The 16,646-nt window shown below is 46.4% G+C and overlaps 1 protein-coding gene across 1 annotated transcript in view; it reads left to right on the top strand.

The window, feature by feature from the left end:
- SLC6A6 (solute carrier family 6 member 6) overlaps window positions 1-16,295 on the top strand; it is a 72,797-nt gene extending 56,502 nt beyond the window's left edge. The window contains exons 7-14 of the mRNA XM_040358879.1: window positions 899-1,002; window positions 1,091-1,215; window positions 5,651-5,763; window positions 6,829-6,966; window positions 9,740-9,842; window positions 11,224-11,324; window positions 12,969-13,139; window positions 15,797-16,295. Of these exons, the coding sequence (XP_040214813.1) occupies window positions 899-1,002; window positions 1,091-1,215; window positions 5,651-5,763; window positions 6,829-6,966; window positions 9,740-9,842; window positions 11,224-11,324; window positions 12,969-13,139; window positions 15,797-15,925 (984 nt within the window). The 3' untranslated portion in view covers window positions 15,926-16,295. The remainder of the gene's footprint in view (window positions 1-898; window positions 1,003-1,090; window positions 1,216-5,650; window positions 5,764-6,828; window positions 6,967-9,739; window positions 9,843-11,223; window positions 11,325-12,968; window positions 13,140-15,796) is intronic.
- The last annotated feature ends 351 nt before the right edge of the window (window positions 16,296-16,646 follow it).

Here is a 16,646-nt window from a genome sequence, read left to right as displayed (position 1 = left end):
TGACCTCAGAAATGCACTTTTGGCTAAATGGTCACACATTGCCACAGAGACACAAAATCTTGTAGACGTTCTTTACAGAAGAGTAAAGGTAATTAAAGACCTAAGGCCACAACTGCATATTATTGCCCATGATTTTTTAATAGACATCCAACAAGCTCACATAGGTGTGATGATCAGTTGTCCACAAAACTTGACATTAGTACACGTCACCTGTTGCTTCTCACCCCCCTGTTAGATTTTGAATTTATTACAATTTTATGTGATAAAAGTTTCTGAGAATCAATATTTAAACATGGTAATTTTGAAGGTTCTTGAGGATAGACGAAGGTCAGTTGCTGTGTAGGTTGCATGTATTTTTGGAGTTCTACGTCAAGACTATGGGTGGAGATGTGTTACTTAATATATACAAGTGGGTGTTACGTTTGTGACAGGAGCACCACCACCTTTCTTGGAGCTGTTCTAAAAGAAATTATGCTTAGCTTGGCTTTTAAAACAGTATAAGAATCCATGTGGTGTGAGTAGCTAGTTAGGGACTTCGGGTCACCCGACCATGTAGGGAGATGAGGGTAGGAAGCCCACCCTGCGGGAAGCCTTTACTATGGAAGTATCGGGGGAAGGGACCCTATCCAGCAGATGATGTACCATCATATCATTCCGTCTAAAACCTTCTGAATTACCATCCTGCCATGTGTTATCAGCTGTCAATATGTAAGCATTGACAGTTTGCTTGTCCTGTCTTGAAGAATAAACTTTGTACTTTTGAAGGAGACCTGAGTCTTGAATATTGGGAACGAAGCGCCTGGGAAGGAGACACTACTTGACATAACATATGACACGTGTTAAAAATGACTCTCTCCCCCCATTCAACACCCCCCTCTTGTCTTTTTATCCCCACAAGGTCTGGATTGACGCTGGCACCCAGATCTTCTTCTCCTACGCCATCTGCCTGGGAGCCATGACGTCCTTGGGGAGCTACAACAAGTACAAGTACAACTGCTATAGGCAAGTCGTCGGTCAGCGGGGGTGGGAGGTGTGCGGGGGTTCCAGGTTTTGGTCATTAACACTGCTCCGTGACATGTGTGTGACATAGGGACTGTATGCTGCTGGGATGCCTCAACAGTGGTACCAGTTTTGTGTCTGGCTTCGCAATTTTTTCCGTCCTGGGCTTCATGGCACAAGAGCAAGGGGTGGACATTGCAGATGTGGCAGAGTCAGGTACTGTATGACAATACAACGGTGAGGCGGTCACATAGAGATGCAGCTCTCCTCTGTGTAGGAGCAGTCCGCTGAGAGTTGCATGTTTCCCATCATAGACCAGGTCCAATTTAAAATGAATGGAAGCAGCTTATGGCCCGGAATCTTAAAGCTGCAATACTACTGAAGGCATGCTAAAACAACCATAATCTGCACTTTAGTAATGCTTAAACTAACTATAATGTGCTTTTAAATTCTGTTGCAACTTGAAGAGGAATTAGGGATGTGTCTGTGTTGCCTACAGTAACCAGCCAGAAGCCAAGTGGCATTTTGCTAATACTCGGCTGTTGGAGGCAATACAGACATTTTTGCGGCCTCCATTTCTTATAAATTGTCCCTCTAATGGAAGAAGAATTGAATAACAATTCCCGTAGTCTTGAGATTGATCTTCAAAAAAATAATATCATAGTTTCACATTGATTTATGAAAACCAGGGCCAAGGAACAGTGGAATATTACTATGGAAGTGTCCTAGGAAATTCTCAGACAATCCATGTTACGACATTGAAACCAGTCACTGGAGAACTGGCCGGTTGTCATGAGAACATCCTCCGGGCGGTTTAAATATCAATGCTTGGCATTTTTGCTGCCCGTGGCAACCAATCAGGTTTTAGTATTCTTTCTGCAACGTTAGGAAAATGGCGGCTGGGATCAGATTGGTTGCCACTAGTGACCTAGCCGTGTTTCCTTTGTTCTGGCTTTCATGTGTTTGATATAGAATAAGAGTAGCGCCATTATGGAAACCCAAAACCCAGGGTCATCCAAAACAGTTGCTCAGTTTTGGCTTGGTGCTGGCAGTTTGAATCACATGCTGGCTCCTGGTATCCCTTTGGTGACTCTACACCAGATTCCCCAGTTCTCTCCAATTGTCTTGCACATTATATAGCTAGATGATTGGATCCACTGATGGATTCTCTATAACAGTGATGGTGAACCTTGGCACCCCAGATGTTTTGGAACTACATTTCCCATGGTGCTTAACAACACTGCAGAGTGCATGAGCATCATGGGAAATGTAGTTCCAAAATATCTGGGGTGCAGAGATTCGCCATCACTGCTCTATAAGACCTAGAGTCTGTGGCAGATGTTTGTGGCTGGAAAGGCACCTACACGTTGCATTAATGTGTGGTACACTTATTTTGTACGGCACCTTTCTGCAGTGCACATCATAACAAGGTAACACTACATGGAGTACATAGAGAGCCCACAGTCTAGGGTTGCCGCCTGGTTGGTAAAACTTTAAATTTGATGCAAGTTCCCATCTGTAAACTCTGTTTGTAGCATCTGGTTCCCTACTATCAGCTCCGCTAGGGTCTAGGGTTTTGCTGCCTGGTTGGTAAAAATGGGATTTGATGCAAGTTCCCATCTGTAATCCTCTTTTTGGCCACCTGGTTTCCCACTGTCATCTCTTTAAAAGGATTGATATTTTCCTCCTGTAATTAACCATACTCAGGAGACAATTGTTTCCCCCGATATGGTGGATTATTGTCAGATCAGGACAGAGTTGTAGATGCCCCGACCCTCTGCAGTTAGCACCCCCCCCCCCCCCAGGGTTTAAAGACCTTAGATTAGAGACGTTAAACCGGTGGCCCTCCAGCTGTTGCAGAACTACAAATCCCATGAGGATTTGCAAGGCTGACCGTTACAAGTATGACTCCCAGAGGCATGATGGGACTTGTAATTCTGCAACAGCTGGAGAGCCACCAGTTTGACACCCATGCCTTAGATCATGGGTGCCCAACCATGTGGCCCGCGGAGCCCTTTGATGTGGCCCGCGACCTCCTGCTTTGGGATGGCTGGTTGGCAAGCCCAGATTGCCGACCTGCCATCCAAGAGCATCAGTATTGTAAATGAAGTCGGCGGTAGAGGAAGCAAGCGGCTTTTCAGAAAGTGCACCACACCTGCAGGATATAATAGACATCTATGGCAAAGTGCAGCTAACCGGCGGGAAAACCACAGGTACACTGTGCCGCAATAGACTGCAGACCATCAGTGTAAAAGCAGCTTTAGGCCCCTTTCACACGATCGGTCAGACCCTCCATTCACCTCTATGGAGCGGCAGATGTAAACAGACTTTTGTCCGTTTACACCTGCCTACCTCCAATCCGATCTGCTAAAAAAAAACAGAAGTGGATCTGTCCCCTTCCATCTGATTAGATCATGGGGCCCATAGATTGGGCTGCGTCTGTTTCTGCTTTGCATATGCAGACTAGACATGGACCTGTCATCTACCCACACCGCTCCTTGTGGCCCGCGACTATTTACTAAGTCGCTTAAGTGGCCCTCGGCCTGCAAAAGATTGGGCACCCCTGCCTTAGATGATGCTGTAATGCCAAAGGTTTCATTTATGAAAAATCACAAATAGAGCCGAAGGTCCATCAGAAATTTCTGCCCTTTTTATGTCAGAATCCTGCTACCTCCTCTGTATACATAGTAGACAAAAGGATGGTTGTACAGCACAGAATCATGTGACAGGATGCTGCGATCATAACGGCAAGCCCTTTAACAAGCCTGCCATGTATGGCTGCATCCAATTCTGTAAAAAAAAATTGAATGTAAATTTCTTGATATTTCTGTACAGCATTGGCTGTTTTCTTGATTTCCACCTCTTACCAGTTTGCTAAATTCAATTTGCTGTTGAGTTTTGTGAATACATTTATTGTACAGGATAGCGAAAGCGATCAGAACATATAATCCATAACCAGGGGCAGACTGACAACTCATGGGGTCCCTGGGCAATAGAAGATTATGGGGCCCCCGGGCTTGCAGATGGCCACCACGCCAGGAGGCAGTGCAGAGGCGGGGCAACTAAAATCTCGGGATTTTCACATCAGAAGCATGTTGGTTTCAGACATATCAGGGACAGATGTAAAAAAAACATCGATTTTTACATACTGTCCCTGGTTTTACTAGCCTGGCAACCCTGATGGGGCCCCCTAGTGATATGGGGCCCTCGGGCAGTGCCCGAGTGACTCAATGGTCAGTCCGCCCCTGTCCATAACATTGCACTTTTTCTGGGACATGTAGGATGGACTTTAGTAGATGGATCTTTGAAACACAAGTGTCTTTTTGGGCTATTCTGTAATTCATGTCTATATAATCCCCATAGAGCAAGGGGTCTTCAAACTACGGGCCCTCCAGATGTTCAGGAGCTACAATTCCCATCATGCCTAGTCATGTCAGTGTGTTACAATGCCTCATGGGATGTGTAGTTCTACAACAGCTGGAGGGCCGTAGTTTGAGGATCCCTGCCATAGACATTCGATGCCAGGAACATTAAGGTCCTATTTGCATTCCAAGTAAAAAATCCCATTCTTTCCTATGGGGCTGGTTCACATCTATATGCTGAAGTTCAGCGTCGAAGGTCAAGGGAACGACATGGTCCCATTTATACCTACATACATGGACAATGTGAATCCAGCCCGACGGCTTTGAATGATGCAAGGTGGGAAATGTTCCCGTTGTGGCCCATAACTGATGATGCCATGTAGTGTCTCCCAGGTCAATGAAAAAAGTTTAGGTGAGCTAATTAATAAAAGTTTTGTTTCTCTGTATAACTGAAAGAAATTTCAATAAAAAAAATACCCGATGCAAAAAAATAAATAAAAATAAAATTATTGATGGATAGTGACCAGAACAGAAAAAGCAAAATTCCTTTCTAGATCATTATCCGTTTTTTTTGTAGGCCTGTTTGATAGGCACACAAGACTACACGGCACTTCCGCCCCTAACATGCCACCAAGGTCCCTGGCAGAAGCAGCTTTGTCCAAATTCAGATCCCCATGCTTGTTCTGGGACAGTGAGTATGCATCTTTGCCCCGGAGCTGGAGGATTGCCACACTTGTTGGCGGCCACAGGCGAGAATTGGCAGAAATGACCCTAAAGGGTACCTGTCATGAGGTTTAAATGTCGCATTCAAAGCTGCTCCTGTCCAAATCCTAGAAGCGTTGCACACATCAGCAAGGGAAAGGTTTATAACCTTAATCACAGGTTCCCTTTTTAATGTAGATCTATGGCCTTTATAGGATCTGGGAAAAGTGACATTGTCGCCCTTCAGCAGCCTGCTAAAGTCCAGCTGCCATTTCTAGTGGAAACCACCAAATTAATCTGAAAGCTGTAGGCGACAGTGCCAGTTTTCACTCTTCTTTGTAAAGTTTCTGATGGAAATGGGCGAAGGGATTTAGAGTAATAAATTATAAGGGAGAACAAAACAAAAGTTAGTTTTGGCTCCCAGTGGATGTGGAACTGCCCCTCCTAGTAAGCGGGAAGATGTTCCACAGCCACTGGTGGTGCAAAACCATTAGGTCCTGGTTGGGCTGGGTATCCACCATCATGGGCAGAGCTGTGCTAATTTCCTCGTCTCCCTCTCCCTCTCCCCTCCTCTGATATTGTTCTAGGTCCTGGCCTGGCATTCATCGCTTACCCCAAAGCCGTGTCTATGATGCCCCTGCCCTCCTTCTGGGCAATTCTCTTCTTCATTATGCTTCTGCTGCTTGGACTGGATAGCCAGGTAGGTTACACATCATATTATACCCTCTGCTGTGAATGTATCAATATGCTAAGATTTGCCAGAGATCTCGGGGGACTGTTTAAGTGAGTGAGGCTCAGGGGGGGGGGGGGGTCTACTAGGCGGCGCTTTCAAGCTCTCAATTCACTGTAGTGTCCTCTGTCCCCCCCCCAATGTAGTGCTCCCTGCCCCCTTCACATCACCCCCCCCCCAGTGTCCTGTACTCTCCTAATGCTGTGTCCTCTGCCTCCTTCACATCCCCCCCCCCCCATTTTAGTGTCCTCTGCCTCCCACAGTAGAGTTTTGTAAACCCCCCCCCCCCCCCCATGCACTGTCCTGTACCCTCAATGCTGTTTCCTGTGCCCCCTCCTCCCCTCCACAGTAGTATCCTGTACTCCCCTAATGCTGTGTCCTCTGCCTCCTTCACACCCCACCCTCCCCAACACACTGTCCTCTTCCCCTTCACATCACCCCCCATATTGTCCTTTGCCCCCCCCTATTGTCCTGTGCCCTCTCTCCCCCCCCCCCCCCCCCAAGGTAGTGTCCTGTACTCCCCTAATTCTGTGTCCTCTGCCACCTTCACCCCCCCCCCCCCATTGTAGTGTCCATCTATATGTGGATGGAGATATATAGAGATATCTAGATAGATAGATGGATAGATAGAGAGAGATATCTCGATAGAGAGAGAGAGAGAGATATCTCGATAGAGAGAGAGAGATATCTCGATAGAGAGAGAGAGAGATATCTCGATAGAGAGAGAGAGATATCTCGATAGAGAGAGAGAGAGAGATATCTCGATAGAGAGAGAGAGAGAGAGATATCTCGATAGAGAGAGAGAGAGAGAGAGGGATATCGATAGAGAGAGAGAGATATCTCGATAGAGAGAGAGATATCTCGATAGAGAGAGAGATATCTCGATAGAGAGAGAGATATCTCGATAGAGAGAGAGAGATATCTCGATAGACAGATAGAGAGATATCTCGATAGATAGTGAGATAAACACATAGGGGCAGCCATGTTTGTCTTTACCAGTAAAGTGACGTCAGTCTTTGTTCTTTCTTGTGACAGTTTGTTGAAGTTGAAGGACAGATCACCTCATTGGTTGATCTATACCCGTCCTTCCTACGGAAGGGTTACCGGCGAGAGATCTTCATCGCTATTGTGTGTTTCCTCAGCTATCTTCTGGGGTTGACTATGATCACAGAAGTAAGTCAATTGCAAGCTTTGTTGCCCATTTATTTCCTGTGGCTCCCTGATGATGCCTCAACTGTCAGTCCTTTTGTCCTCGGTAGAGATCGACCCCAAATTTACTCTAGCTAAAGATGAACACCAGCCGGACCTCTTTTAAAGTGGGAGTAAAAGTCCCATGCGTGATTTTTTGAATATAGGTGAGCCTATAATAAGACTTGCCTATAGGTATTGTAAAAATTTGTTTAGAAGATTTTTACTGCACATGTAGCTGGTGACATCACCGCTGCATGCGCTCTGAAGGAACCATGTACTTGCGTCATTCCTTCAGAGTCCTGCGCTGTAAACGGCGGCTCCTACGTACATGCGCGGGGGTGACGTCACCATAGCTCCGACCACTCACACAGCCAGAGTCCACGTTGGGCTCCTACGTGCATGCGCTGGAGTGACGTCACCATAGCTCCGACCACTCACACAGCCAGTGAGTCCGCAAACCCTGGAAGGAAGGAAGACAGGGGGAAGAGGAAAACACCTTCAGCGGTAACAGCGCGCCGCTGGAGGGCTTCTTTCTAAGGTATGTTTTACATAATGTGCTAGTATGCATTTTAAAAATGGTCATGTATAGTTTTTTTCATCGGTTGTGGTTAATTGGCAGCCCATTCATAAGATGTGGGTTGACTTACCACAACGCACGTTAAGGCCAGGTTCATATATGTCCGAAAGCGGGTTCGTGCCTGGGGTCCGGTGCATTCCCGTTCAGCGGTTTAGGTGCAAATCTGGTCAAAAATGTTGCCTGAAATCGGACCCAAAGGATCCTTTTTGAATGCGGACCGTAGCCGCCCCGGACCTGTGTGGACCGCCTCCATTGATAGCCGGTCACACTCACCTCTCGTGCAAATTGGATGCAGGCAAAGCCATTTGCATATGTGTGAACACCAGCCTTACACGTGCCACACCGAGCATGTTTTATGGTAAAGGAAGAAGAGGAGGCACCAGATGGGATCACATTTTGGTGAAAGGTCTACTTTAATAATCCAGTGTTGGATGTTTCTTCTTTAGCACAGTAGGGGCTCGTTTACACTTGCTTCAAAACATGGCTTCGGACAGGCTTTGTTAAAGCTCTCTGAACACCAGTCAAGCTCCTGTCTCTAAAAAAAACGGTTAGCTTACAGTCCTGTTTACACCTTGCATTTGCTTGGTGCTTTGGTGGGGGCTTTGATGACTCTTTGGTGGGGGCTTTGATGACTCTTTGGTGGGGGCTTTGATGACTCTTTGGTGGGGGCTTTGATGACTCTTTGGTGGGGCTTTGATGACTCTTTGGCGGGGGCTTTGATGACTCTTTGGTGGGGCTTTGATGGCTCTTTGGTGGGGGCTTTGGTGGGTGCTTTGATGACTCTTTGGTGGGTGCTTTGATGACTCTTTGGCGGGTGCTTTGATGACTCTTTGGCGGGTGCTTTGATGACTCTTTGGCGGGTGCTTTGATGACTCTTTGGCGGGGGCTTTGAGGACTCTTTGGCGGGGGCTTTGAGGACTCTTTGGCGGGGGCTTTGAGGACTCTTTGGCGGGGGCTTTGATGACTCTTTGGCGGGGGCTTTGATGACTCTTTGGCGGGGGCTTTGATGACTCTTTGGCGGGGGCTTTGATGACTCTTTGGCGGGGGCTTTGATGACTCTTTGGCGGGGGCTTTGATGACTCTTTGGCGGGGGCTTTGATGACTCTTTGGCGGGGGCTTTGATGACTCTTTGGCGGGGGCTTTGAGGACTCTTTGGCGGGGGCTTTGATGACTCTTTGGCGGGGCCTTGATGACTCTTTGGCGGGGGCTTTGATCGAGCTTTTCTATAGACTTCTATGGAGGCTTAATTTTTTAAGTGAACCCAAAGCAAAAGCAAGGTGTAAACAGGACTGTAAGCTAACCATTTTATTTAGTGACAGGAGCTTTGACTGGCGTTCAGAGAGCTTTAACAAAGCCTGTCCGAAGCCTTGTTTAGAAGCAAGTGTAAACTAGCCCTTAATGCGTGTTGAAACCAAAGCAAGTGTAAATGAGCCCTTAGAATGTTTTCAGCATGGCTTCCCCTTACAATCATCTACTCGGAACGGCTAGGCTGACCCTATACTGGCCACGGAAACCTAAGCCACAACTGGAGAAAAAAAAAAGTAGCAGTAACTAACCAACAGGACCAACTGGGGTCACAGGCGCCTGGGTGCAGAAATATTTCTGGCGCCCCACATGGGCGTGGTCATTTTACTAACTCCTCCCCTTTACAAATGTTTCTATGGCAACGACTCAACCACAGAGATGCTCCCCCACAAAGTCTTCATTACCCCGGGATCCTTACATGATCTCTTAACAATAAACAAAATACAGGAAGAGAAGCAGAGAACTTTATTGGGACCTGGAGGGGGGACTCTCTGATCAGAGAGGGCTTCTGTTAGAGAGTCTGTTAGATGTTCGGCGCCCCCACCTCTGCAGGTGCCTGGGTGCAATGCACCCTGTGCACCCTGCCTAGGATCGACCCTGCTAACCAATCATTATATTTAGAACAGCAAGAGACGCACTAACTGCCTTACACCCACTTCCTGCGAGGAGCACATTGGGTGGTGCTTTAAAGGGGCCCATTGGGTAACAGCAAGGGCCCTCTCATGATTATAAAAAAAAGAAAAAAAGGCTTCTGGGTGCAAAGGAGACAAAACAAACACTGGACTGGTAACTGTGGCCGATGCATCTACTTTTTAATGCGCAAGATGTTCGTGTTTTATGTTTTCCCATAACCCCCCTCTCCTGTCCCCGCAGGGCGGCATGTACGTATTCCAGCTCTTTGACTACTATGCAGCTAGCGGTGTTTGCCTCCTGTGGGTTGCATTCTTTGAATGTGTTGCTGTGGCCTGGGTATATGGTAAGTCCTTCTCGCTTGGTAATAAGATTTTATAATGGATGTCGGCATGGCTCCATTCCCTGTTCTGCCTCAGTCTTCTAATTCTTGGATGTTGTTCTATTCACTAAACAAATGGTGTATTTGGAAATTTCCCTTTATTAACATTTTCACTGCACTGGGCTTTTTTCCATGGGGTTGGATATATGTGTTCCTCCCTTTTTGTGCTGGGACTTTCACATTGAAGCCTGAAGGGCATGATTTTTTCATGCGGTATAGCAGCGCCATTTTTAGCGCTGTACCGCATGAAAAACGCCTCAATGTGAAAGGGGCTAAGTCAGGTTTCGACAAATCCCGGTCGCCATGGCGACTAGAAATAGGGTCCTGGCGACTTGGCTTGGAAGGGGGGTGCAAAAAAATTTTTTTTTTGTGAGCTGGCGCCATCTGGTTGTAAGCCGTTGGTATTACAAGTTATTACCACCAGATGTGTAAGCTGGCGCCATCTGGTGGTGGCCGTTGGTATTACAAGTTAAGCATTACAAGTTAAACAGCAATTCTAATGTAATTTTTCACTATTTTCACTGCCATCTTCTTCCCTCTAATTAGAACCCCCAAACATTATATATATTTTTTATCCTAACACCCTAGAGAATAAAATGGCGATCGTTGCAATACTTTCTGTCACGCCGTATTTGCGCAGCGGTCTTACAAGCGCACTTTTGTGGGAAAAAATTACTTTTTTTAATAAAAAAAATAAGACAACAGTAAAGTTATCCCCATTTTTTTTAATATGAAAGATAATGTTACGCCGAGTAAATTGATACCCAACATGTCACGCTTCAAAATTACGTCCGCTCGTGGAATGGCGACAAACTTTTACCCTTTAAAATCTCCATAGGCGACGTTTAAAAAAATCTACAGGTTGCATGTTTTAAGTTACAGAGGAGGTCTAGGGCTAGAATTATTGCTCTCGCTCTACCAATCGCGGCGATACCTCACGTATGTGTTCGCTTCTGCGCGCAAGCTCGTCGGGACGGGGCACGTTTTCTGGTTCCTAACTTTTTTAGCTGGCTCCTAGATTCCAAGCAAATTTGTCAACCCCTGGGCTAAGTGTAAATCAACAAATAACGTTGTTCTCAGTGTTTCCATATCATGTTTATACTGCTAAAATATTCACTGTGTTAGTTTTCAATAGGAATTCTGTCATTTCTCAGGTTTCCAATAAAAAAAAAGTGCTCCGCCAGTAAATTTTCTATGTTTTGTCAGTAAAAAAATGCTGTGGGCGGTTGGCAACCCTGCTAAGGCACTTGTTCATCACTTTTACTTGTTTCCTAGAATTGTTAATGTGAATTGAGATTTTTTCATGGAATTAACGTTTTTACGGCTCTATTTTCCTTCTGTGCAGGCGCTGATAAAATGTACGACAATATTGAGGATATGATTGGCTACAGGCCAGGCCCATGGATGAAGTGGAGCTGGTGTTATATCACGCCTCTGCTGTGTGTGGTGAGTATGGCTCTAAAAAAGCTCCACTGTACATACTGAAGGGAGGGGGAGGGGAACATGAGATCAGTTGGGTTCATTGTGTGAGTACATCCATGGCATTCAGTTTGCAGAGGAATTCTTGCATATATAATAATAAATATTCTTGTGGGGTTTTTTTTTCCGTACTTTGTACTGTAGCAACATTGGCAACCCTGTGCAGCAGAGTCCAAGCACTAATTTATTTAACCACGCCCCCCCCCCTTCATGACCAGGCCACTTTTTGCGATATGGTACTGCGTTACTTAACCGCTTAAGGACCGCCGCACGTCGGCAGAATGGCACGTCTGGGCATATGGACCTACAGGTACGTCCCCTTTAAGAAGCACCGCCGTGTCCTGCGATCGGGTCACAGAGCTGCAGAGAACAGGGAGAGGTGAGTGTAAACAAACCTTTCCTAGTGTGACTGCCACTGATCGTCTGTTCCCTGTCATAGGGAACGACGATCAGTGACGTCACACGCCAAGCCACGCCCCCACACAGTAAGAAACACAAATTGGGTCACACTTAACCCCTACAGCGCCCCCTCCTGGTTAACCCCTTACTGCCAGTGTCATTTTTACAGTAATCAGTGCATTTTTATAGGTTACTGCTGAGTGGGGGGGGGATCGGCAGAGCTGGAGGTTACTGCTGAGTGGGGGGGGGGGGGGGGGGGGGGTTGGCAGAGCTGGAGGTTACTGCTGAGTGGGGGGGATCGGCAGAGCTGGAGGTTACTGCTGAGTGGGGGGGATCGGCAGAGCTGGAGGTTACTGCTGAGTGGGGGAATCGGCAGAGCTGGAGGGTACTACTCAGTGGAGGATCAGCAGAGCTAGGGGTACTATTGAGCAAAGGGATCTGCTGATTGAGGGCACTAATAAGCTTGGGATCTGCTCAACAGGAGTACTAATGAGCTGGGGATCTGCTGAGTGGGGGTTCTACCGGCCCCCTTTAAAACGAAATAGAAAATGAACATACACATGGCGCATTTGCCAAGCTTCAAAAAAGCATCAAGGAAGCATGTTGAAGTGGTAGGCACTTTAATATGTGTCGAAGTTGAAGCAAGTGTCAATGAGCCCTTAGGAAAACTTTACAACAGTAATTTAAAGCTGAATTCCAGGCACAGAAATTTTCCTTTTAAATAACTTCCTCGGATATAAATTTATTTTGTAAATTCATATATTCATTTGTGAACGTAGCAGTGACATCATCACTGTACATAGCCTGAGCAGCGCTGTGGGAGTGGCCCTGCAGGTCCCACTCACTGCAGAAAAAAACACTACAGGAGGGGGCGGAGACGAGACCAGTCTCCCTCTACAAGAAGAGAGAGCAGAGCTGTGGGAGGGGCCCCAAGAGGCTCCACCCACTACTGGCTGCAGAGAACTACAGGAGGGGGCGGAGACGAGACCAGTCCCCCTGGACAAGGAGAGAGAACAACAGTGAGCGGTCTTTATTACAGGAAGTCTCACACTGGATTACTGCACAGATCTGGAAGAAATACACAAATCTCGTGGGATTCAAGAAGAATACACCTGACTAATATTTAGAGGAGATTTGCTTATGTTGCAGTTCAGGTTTAAAGCGTAGTAAATATGTTTGCAAATTTTTTAATTTTTTTTTTCCTTTTTCTAGGGTTGTTTTATCTTCTCTCTAGCCAAATACACCCCACTCACCTACAATAAGTATTACACCTATCCGGACTGGTCAATCGGCTTGGGTTGGGTCCTGGCTCTCTCCTCAATGGTCTGTATCCCGCTGGTCGTGGTCTATCGGATTCTGCGCTCTGAAGGAGGGTTTATTGAGGTACGTGAGAGATGGTGGATCAGAGAGATACGAAGGCCTAGATTCACGTACGGCCGCTTTACGTTGCGCGGGCGTAGCGTATCGTATTTACGCTACGCCGCCGCAACTTAGAGAGGCAAGTGCTGTATTCACAAAGCACTTGTGTCCTAAGTTACGGCGACGTAGCGTAAATGGGCCGGCGTAAGCGCGCGTAATTCAAAGTAGGCTGGTAGGGGGCGTGTTGTATTTAAATGAGGCTTGACCACATGTAGATGCATGGCTGAATGAACGGCGCATGCGCGCGCATGCTCAGTATCGCGTCGTATTTACGCCCAAAGATACGTCGGCTCAATGCCTGTGACGTGAATGTAATTTACGCACAGCCCTATTCGCGTACGACTTGCGCAAACAACGTAAAAATTTACGCTTGTTCCAACGTCCATACTTTGCATGGGCTGCGCCACCTAGAGACATGCTTTATCTTTACGCCGGCGTATGTCTTGCGTAAACGGCGTAACTAATTGCGACGGGCGTAGCTGGAGAGCCTCGGATTACTTGCATAATCTGTTCCAGGAGAATGCTCGTAATCCAAAGCACTCGCATATCAAAGCGAGTTTCCCCATTGAAGTTAATGGAAACTAAAATAATTTGTTCCGCAATGGCATGCAATACCGCATGTGGCCAGAGATGAGGGGGGCGCGGGAGAGCCTCGGGAATATTTTGGGACATCTCGGCTGATAAAAAATAAAAAAAACGTGCTCGTTATTCAAAATGCTCGTTAACCACGTTACTCTTAAACCAAGGTTCCACTGTAGTTCTTTAATTGCTCCAAATGCCTATCAAAAACAATGGGCATACAAAAGTGATGCAAAATGGACCCAGAACATAGATTGGCAAAGAAGCCCTTTGCAATACCGCATGTGGCCAGAGGTTGGGGGGGGCGCTGGAGAGCCTGTAAACACCCGAGGACAGCTCGGCTGACCTCGGGAACGGACTATTTCCGTGTCTTTCCGATCGGTTCTGGCGCCCCCCCCACCTCAGGCCAAACAAGGTACTGCACACCGAGTTAGGATTTTTTTTCTAAATACATTACTCGCAATCCGAGGTTCCACTGTACATAGGAAGTTATATTTGCAAACTTACTTGCACATTTGATGTAGGAAAAGGAATATACCAGATGGACCACTGATATCCATGTTTATTGTATATGACATCCACAGACAATGCAATGACAGTCCCTGCCCTTGCACTGCCTCTGCTAATGCATTTAACCCAGTAGGGCTTAGACACGGGGGATGTTCTACACAATAATCGTGACGGTCGGTGATCCCTCCGCTATGTGGCGGCTTCCTTTTCCAACATCGAGTTTTGGGAGCAAGAATTGCTCGGCTTAACTTCGGCACTTAAGCCTTGTATACGTGATCCGATTGTTGGCAGGGGATCGTCTGTTGACTGTTGTCCTAAAATCTGACTGTTGGTTACACTCCTCCTGATAAATATTGTCCAACTTTTGGCCAACAAATGTTGGATGGCAGGCTAGTAAATTTTTGGCGGACAACAGTCTGTTGTCTGATTTTCGTATCGTCCGTACACAAACCCGAACGCACAAAAGGCAAAAGCACAAACACGCATGCTCAAAATTGATGCTCACCAGACATGAAATTAGCAGAAGGGGCCCAGAGGGTGGCGCTCAAGAGCTGAAATTCCTCGTAGTAAGTCACATTTGTGTTTGTTGGCAAGACCAGATCCAGGCACACGCCCTTTGGACAAAAAATCAGACGCTCGGTTGGCCAACAATCAGATTTTGTGTAAAAGGCTTAAAGGGGTTGTAAAGGTACAATTCCCCCCCCCCCCCCTAAATATCTTCCTTTACCTTAGTGCAGTCCTCCTTCACTTACCTTATCCTTCCATTTTGCTTTTAAATGTCCTTATTTCTTCTGAGAAATCCTCACTTCCTGTTCTTCTGTCTGTAACTCCACACAGTAATGCGAGGCTTTCTCCCTGGTGTGGAGTGTCGTGCTCGCCCCCCTCCCTTGGACTACAGGAGAGTCAGGACGCCCACTAACACACAGCTCCTTTCTCTATCTGGAACGTAGAGAGCGTCCTGACTCTCCTATAGTCCAAAGGAGGGGGGCGAGGCCCGACACTCCACACCAGGGAGAAAGCCTCGCATTACTGTGTGGAGTTACAGACAGAACAGGAAGTGAGGATTTCTCAGAAGAAATAAGGACATTTAAAAGCAAAATGGAAGGATGAGGTAAGTGAAGGAGGACTGCACTAAGGTAAAGGAAGATATTTAGGAAAAAATAATTGTACCTTTACAACCCCTGTAAAGCGGAGTTCCGCCAAAAAAATAAAATAATTTAAAGTTGGCAGCTACAAATACTGCAGCTGCTGACTTTTAATATTGGGACACGTGCCTGTCCTTTAATATTGGGACACGTGTCTGTCCTGGGCGCCCCCGAAGCCAATCTGTCACTCCGCTTTCAGGTGGAGGCGCCGCCATCTTCAGTAAGGGAATCAGGAAGTGAAGCATTGCGACTTCATTTCCTGGTTCCCTACTGCGCAATCCCACTGGTCCCTGCGTTTCTTATTATTAATTGCACACTTATTAACTCATGTACTGCTCTTTATTTGGAGTAACGCAATTAAAAAAAAAAATCGTTTTGTTTCCACAGAGGATCAAATCCGTTACAGCTCCCAGAGAGCTAGAGCGCTGGGCCAAGGAAGAAGAAGGCTCCGCCCCCTTCTGCCCCAACGGTGATCACAAGAAACCAACTCACGTCATTGTCGAGACCATGATGTGACAGAGGGCCCCACCCCCTCATCTATAGGGGGGGGGGAAGAAAACGCACCACCTACCCAGCTGTTTACTAACCCTCTCCTTAGCGTCGAGTCTGGAGATCTCTATTTGCACTAGAATTTGATTGGTCAGCTCTTGTAGAGAAAACGTTGTATAATATGTGTGCGCGCACGTGCGTATTTCATAACATTTTGTAGTGAGGTCTCGATCTCTCGGTGCAGAGACCACCTCATGTCAAAGATTTTAAAAGATTTGATTTTTATATATATTGCAATATATGCGAATTATTTTTATCAATTTTATCTACCTCCACTCAGGAGTTGGTTCTTAAAAAAAAAAAAAAAAAAAGTGACAGATGGTCACATTAAAAAAAATTTAAATAAAATAATTACAGTTTTAAAAAAATGAAAAATGTCTACCCACCTGAGCACCGTATCTGTTAAGCTTTTGTATCTAACGTTTTAAGTATCATAAAGCTTTGTAGTTCCACAACAGCTGGCGAGCCAGAAGGGGGAACTTTGCTGAACAATTCCATAAGTTTTACATAGAAGATGTTATAATAGTAACAACTATAATAGGAACAAGGGTGTTAATCAATATGTCTGGGAGGCACCTTCAATAGAATGATTTGGCAATACCAGGGGGAGGACTGACAACTCATGGGGCCCCCGGGCAATAGAAGATTATGGGGCCCCTGGGCTTACAGATGGCCGCCATGCCAGGAG

The sequence above is a fragment of the Rana temporaria genome, chromosome 7 (genome assembly GCF_905171775.1).
Source record: "Rana temporaria chromosome 7, aRanTem1.1, whole genome shotgun sequence".
In the NCBI taxonomy this organism is placed as follows: Eukaryota; Metazoa; Chordata; class Amphibia; order Anura; family Ranidae; genus Rana; species Rana temporaria.
The sequence above is the reverse complement of the archived record's forward strand: the minus strand, read 5'-3'. Positions and strand labels throughout refer to the sequence as shown.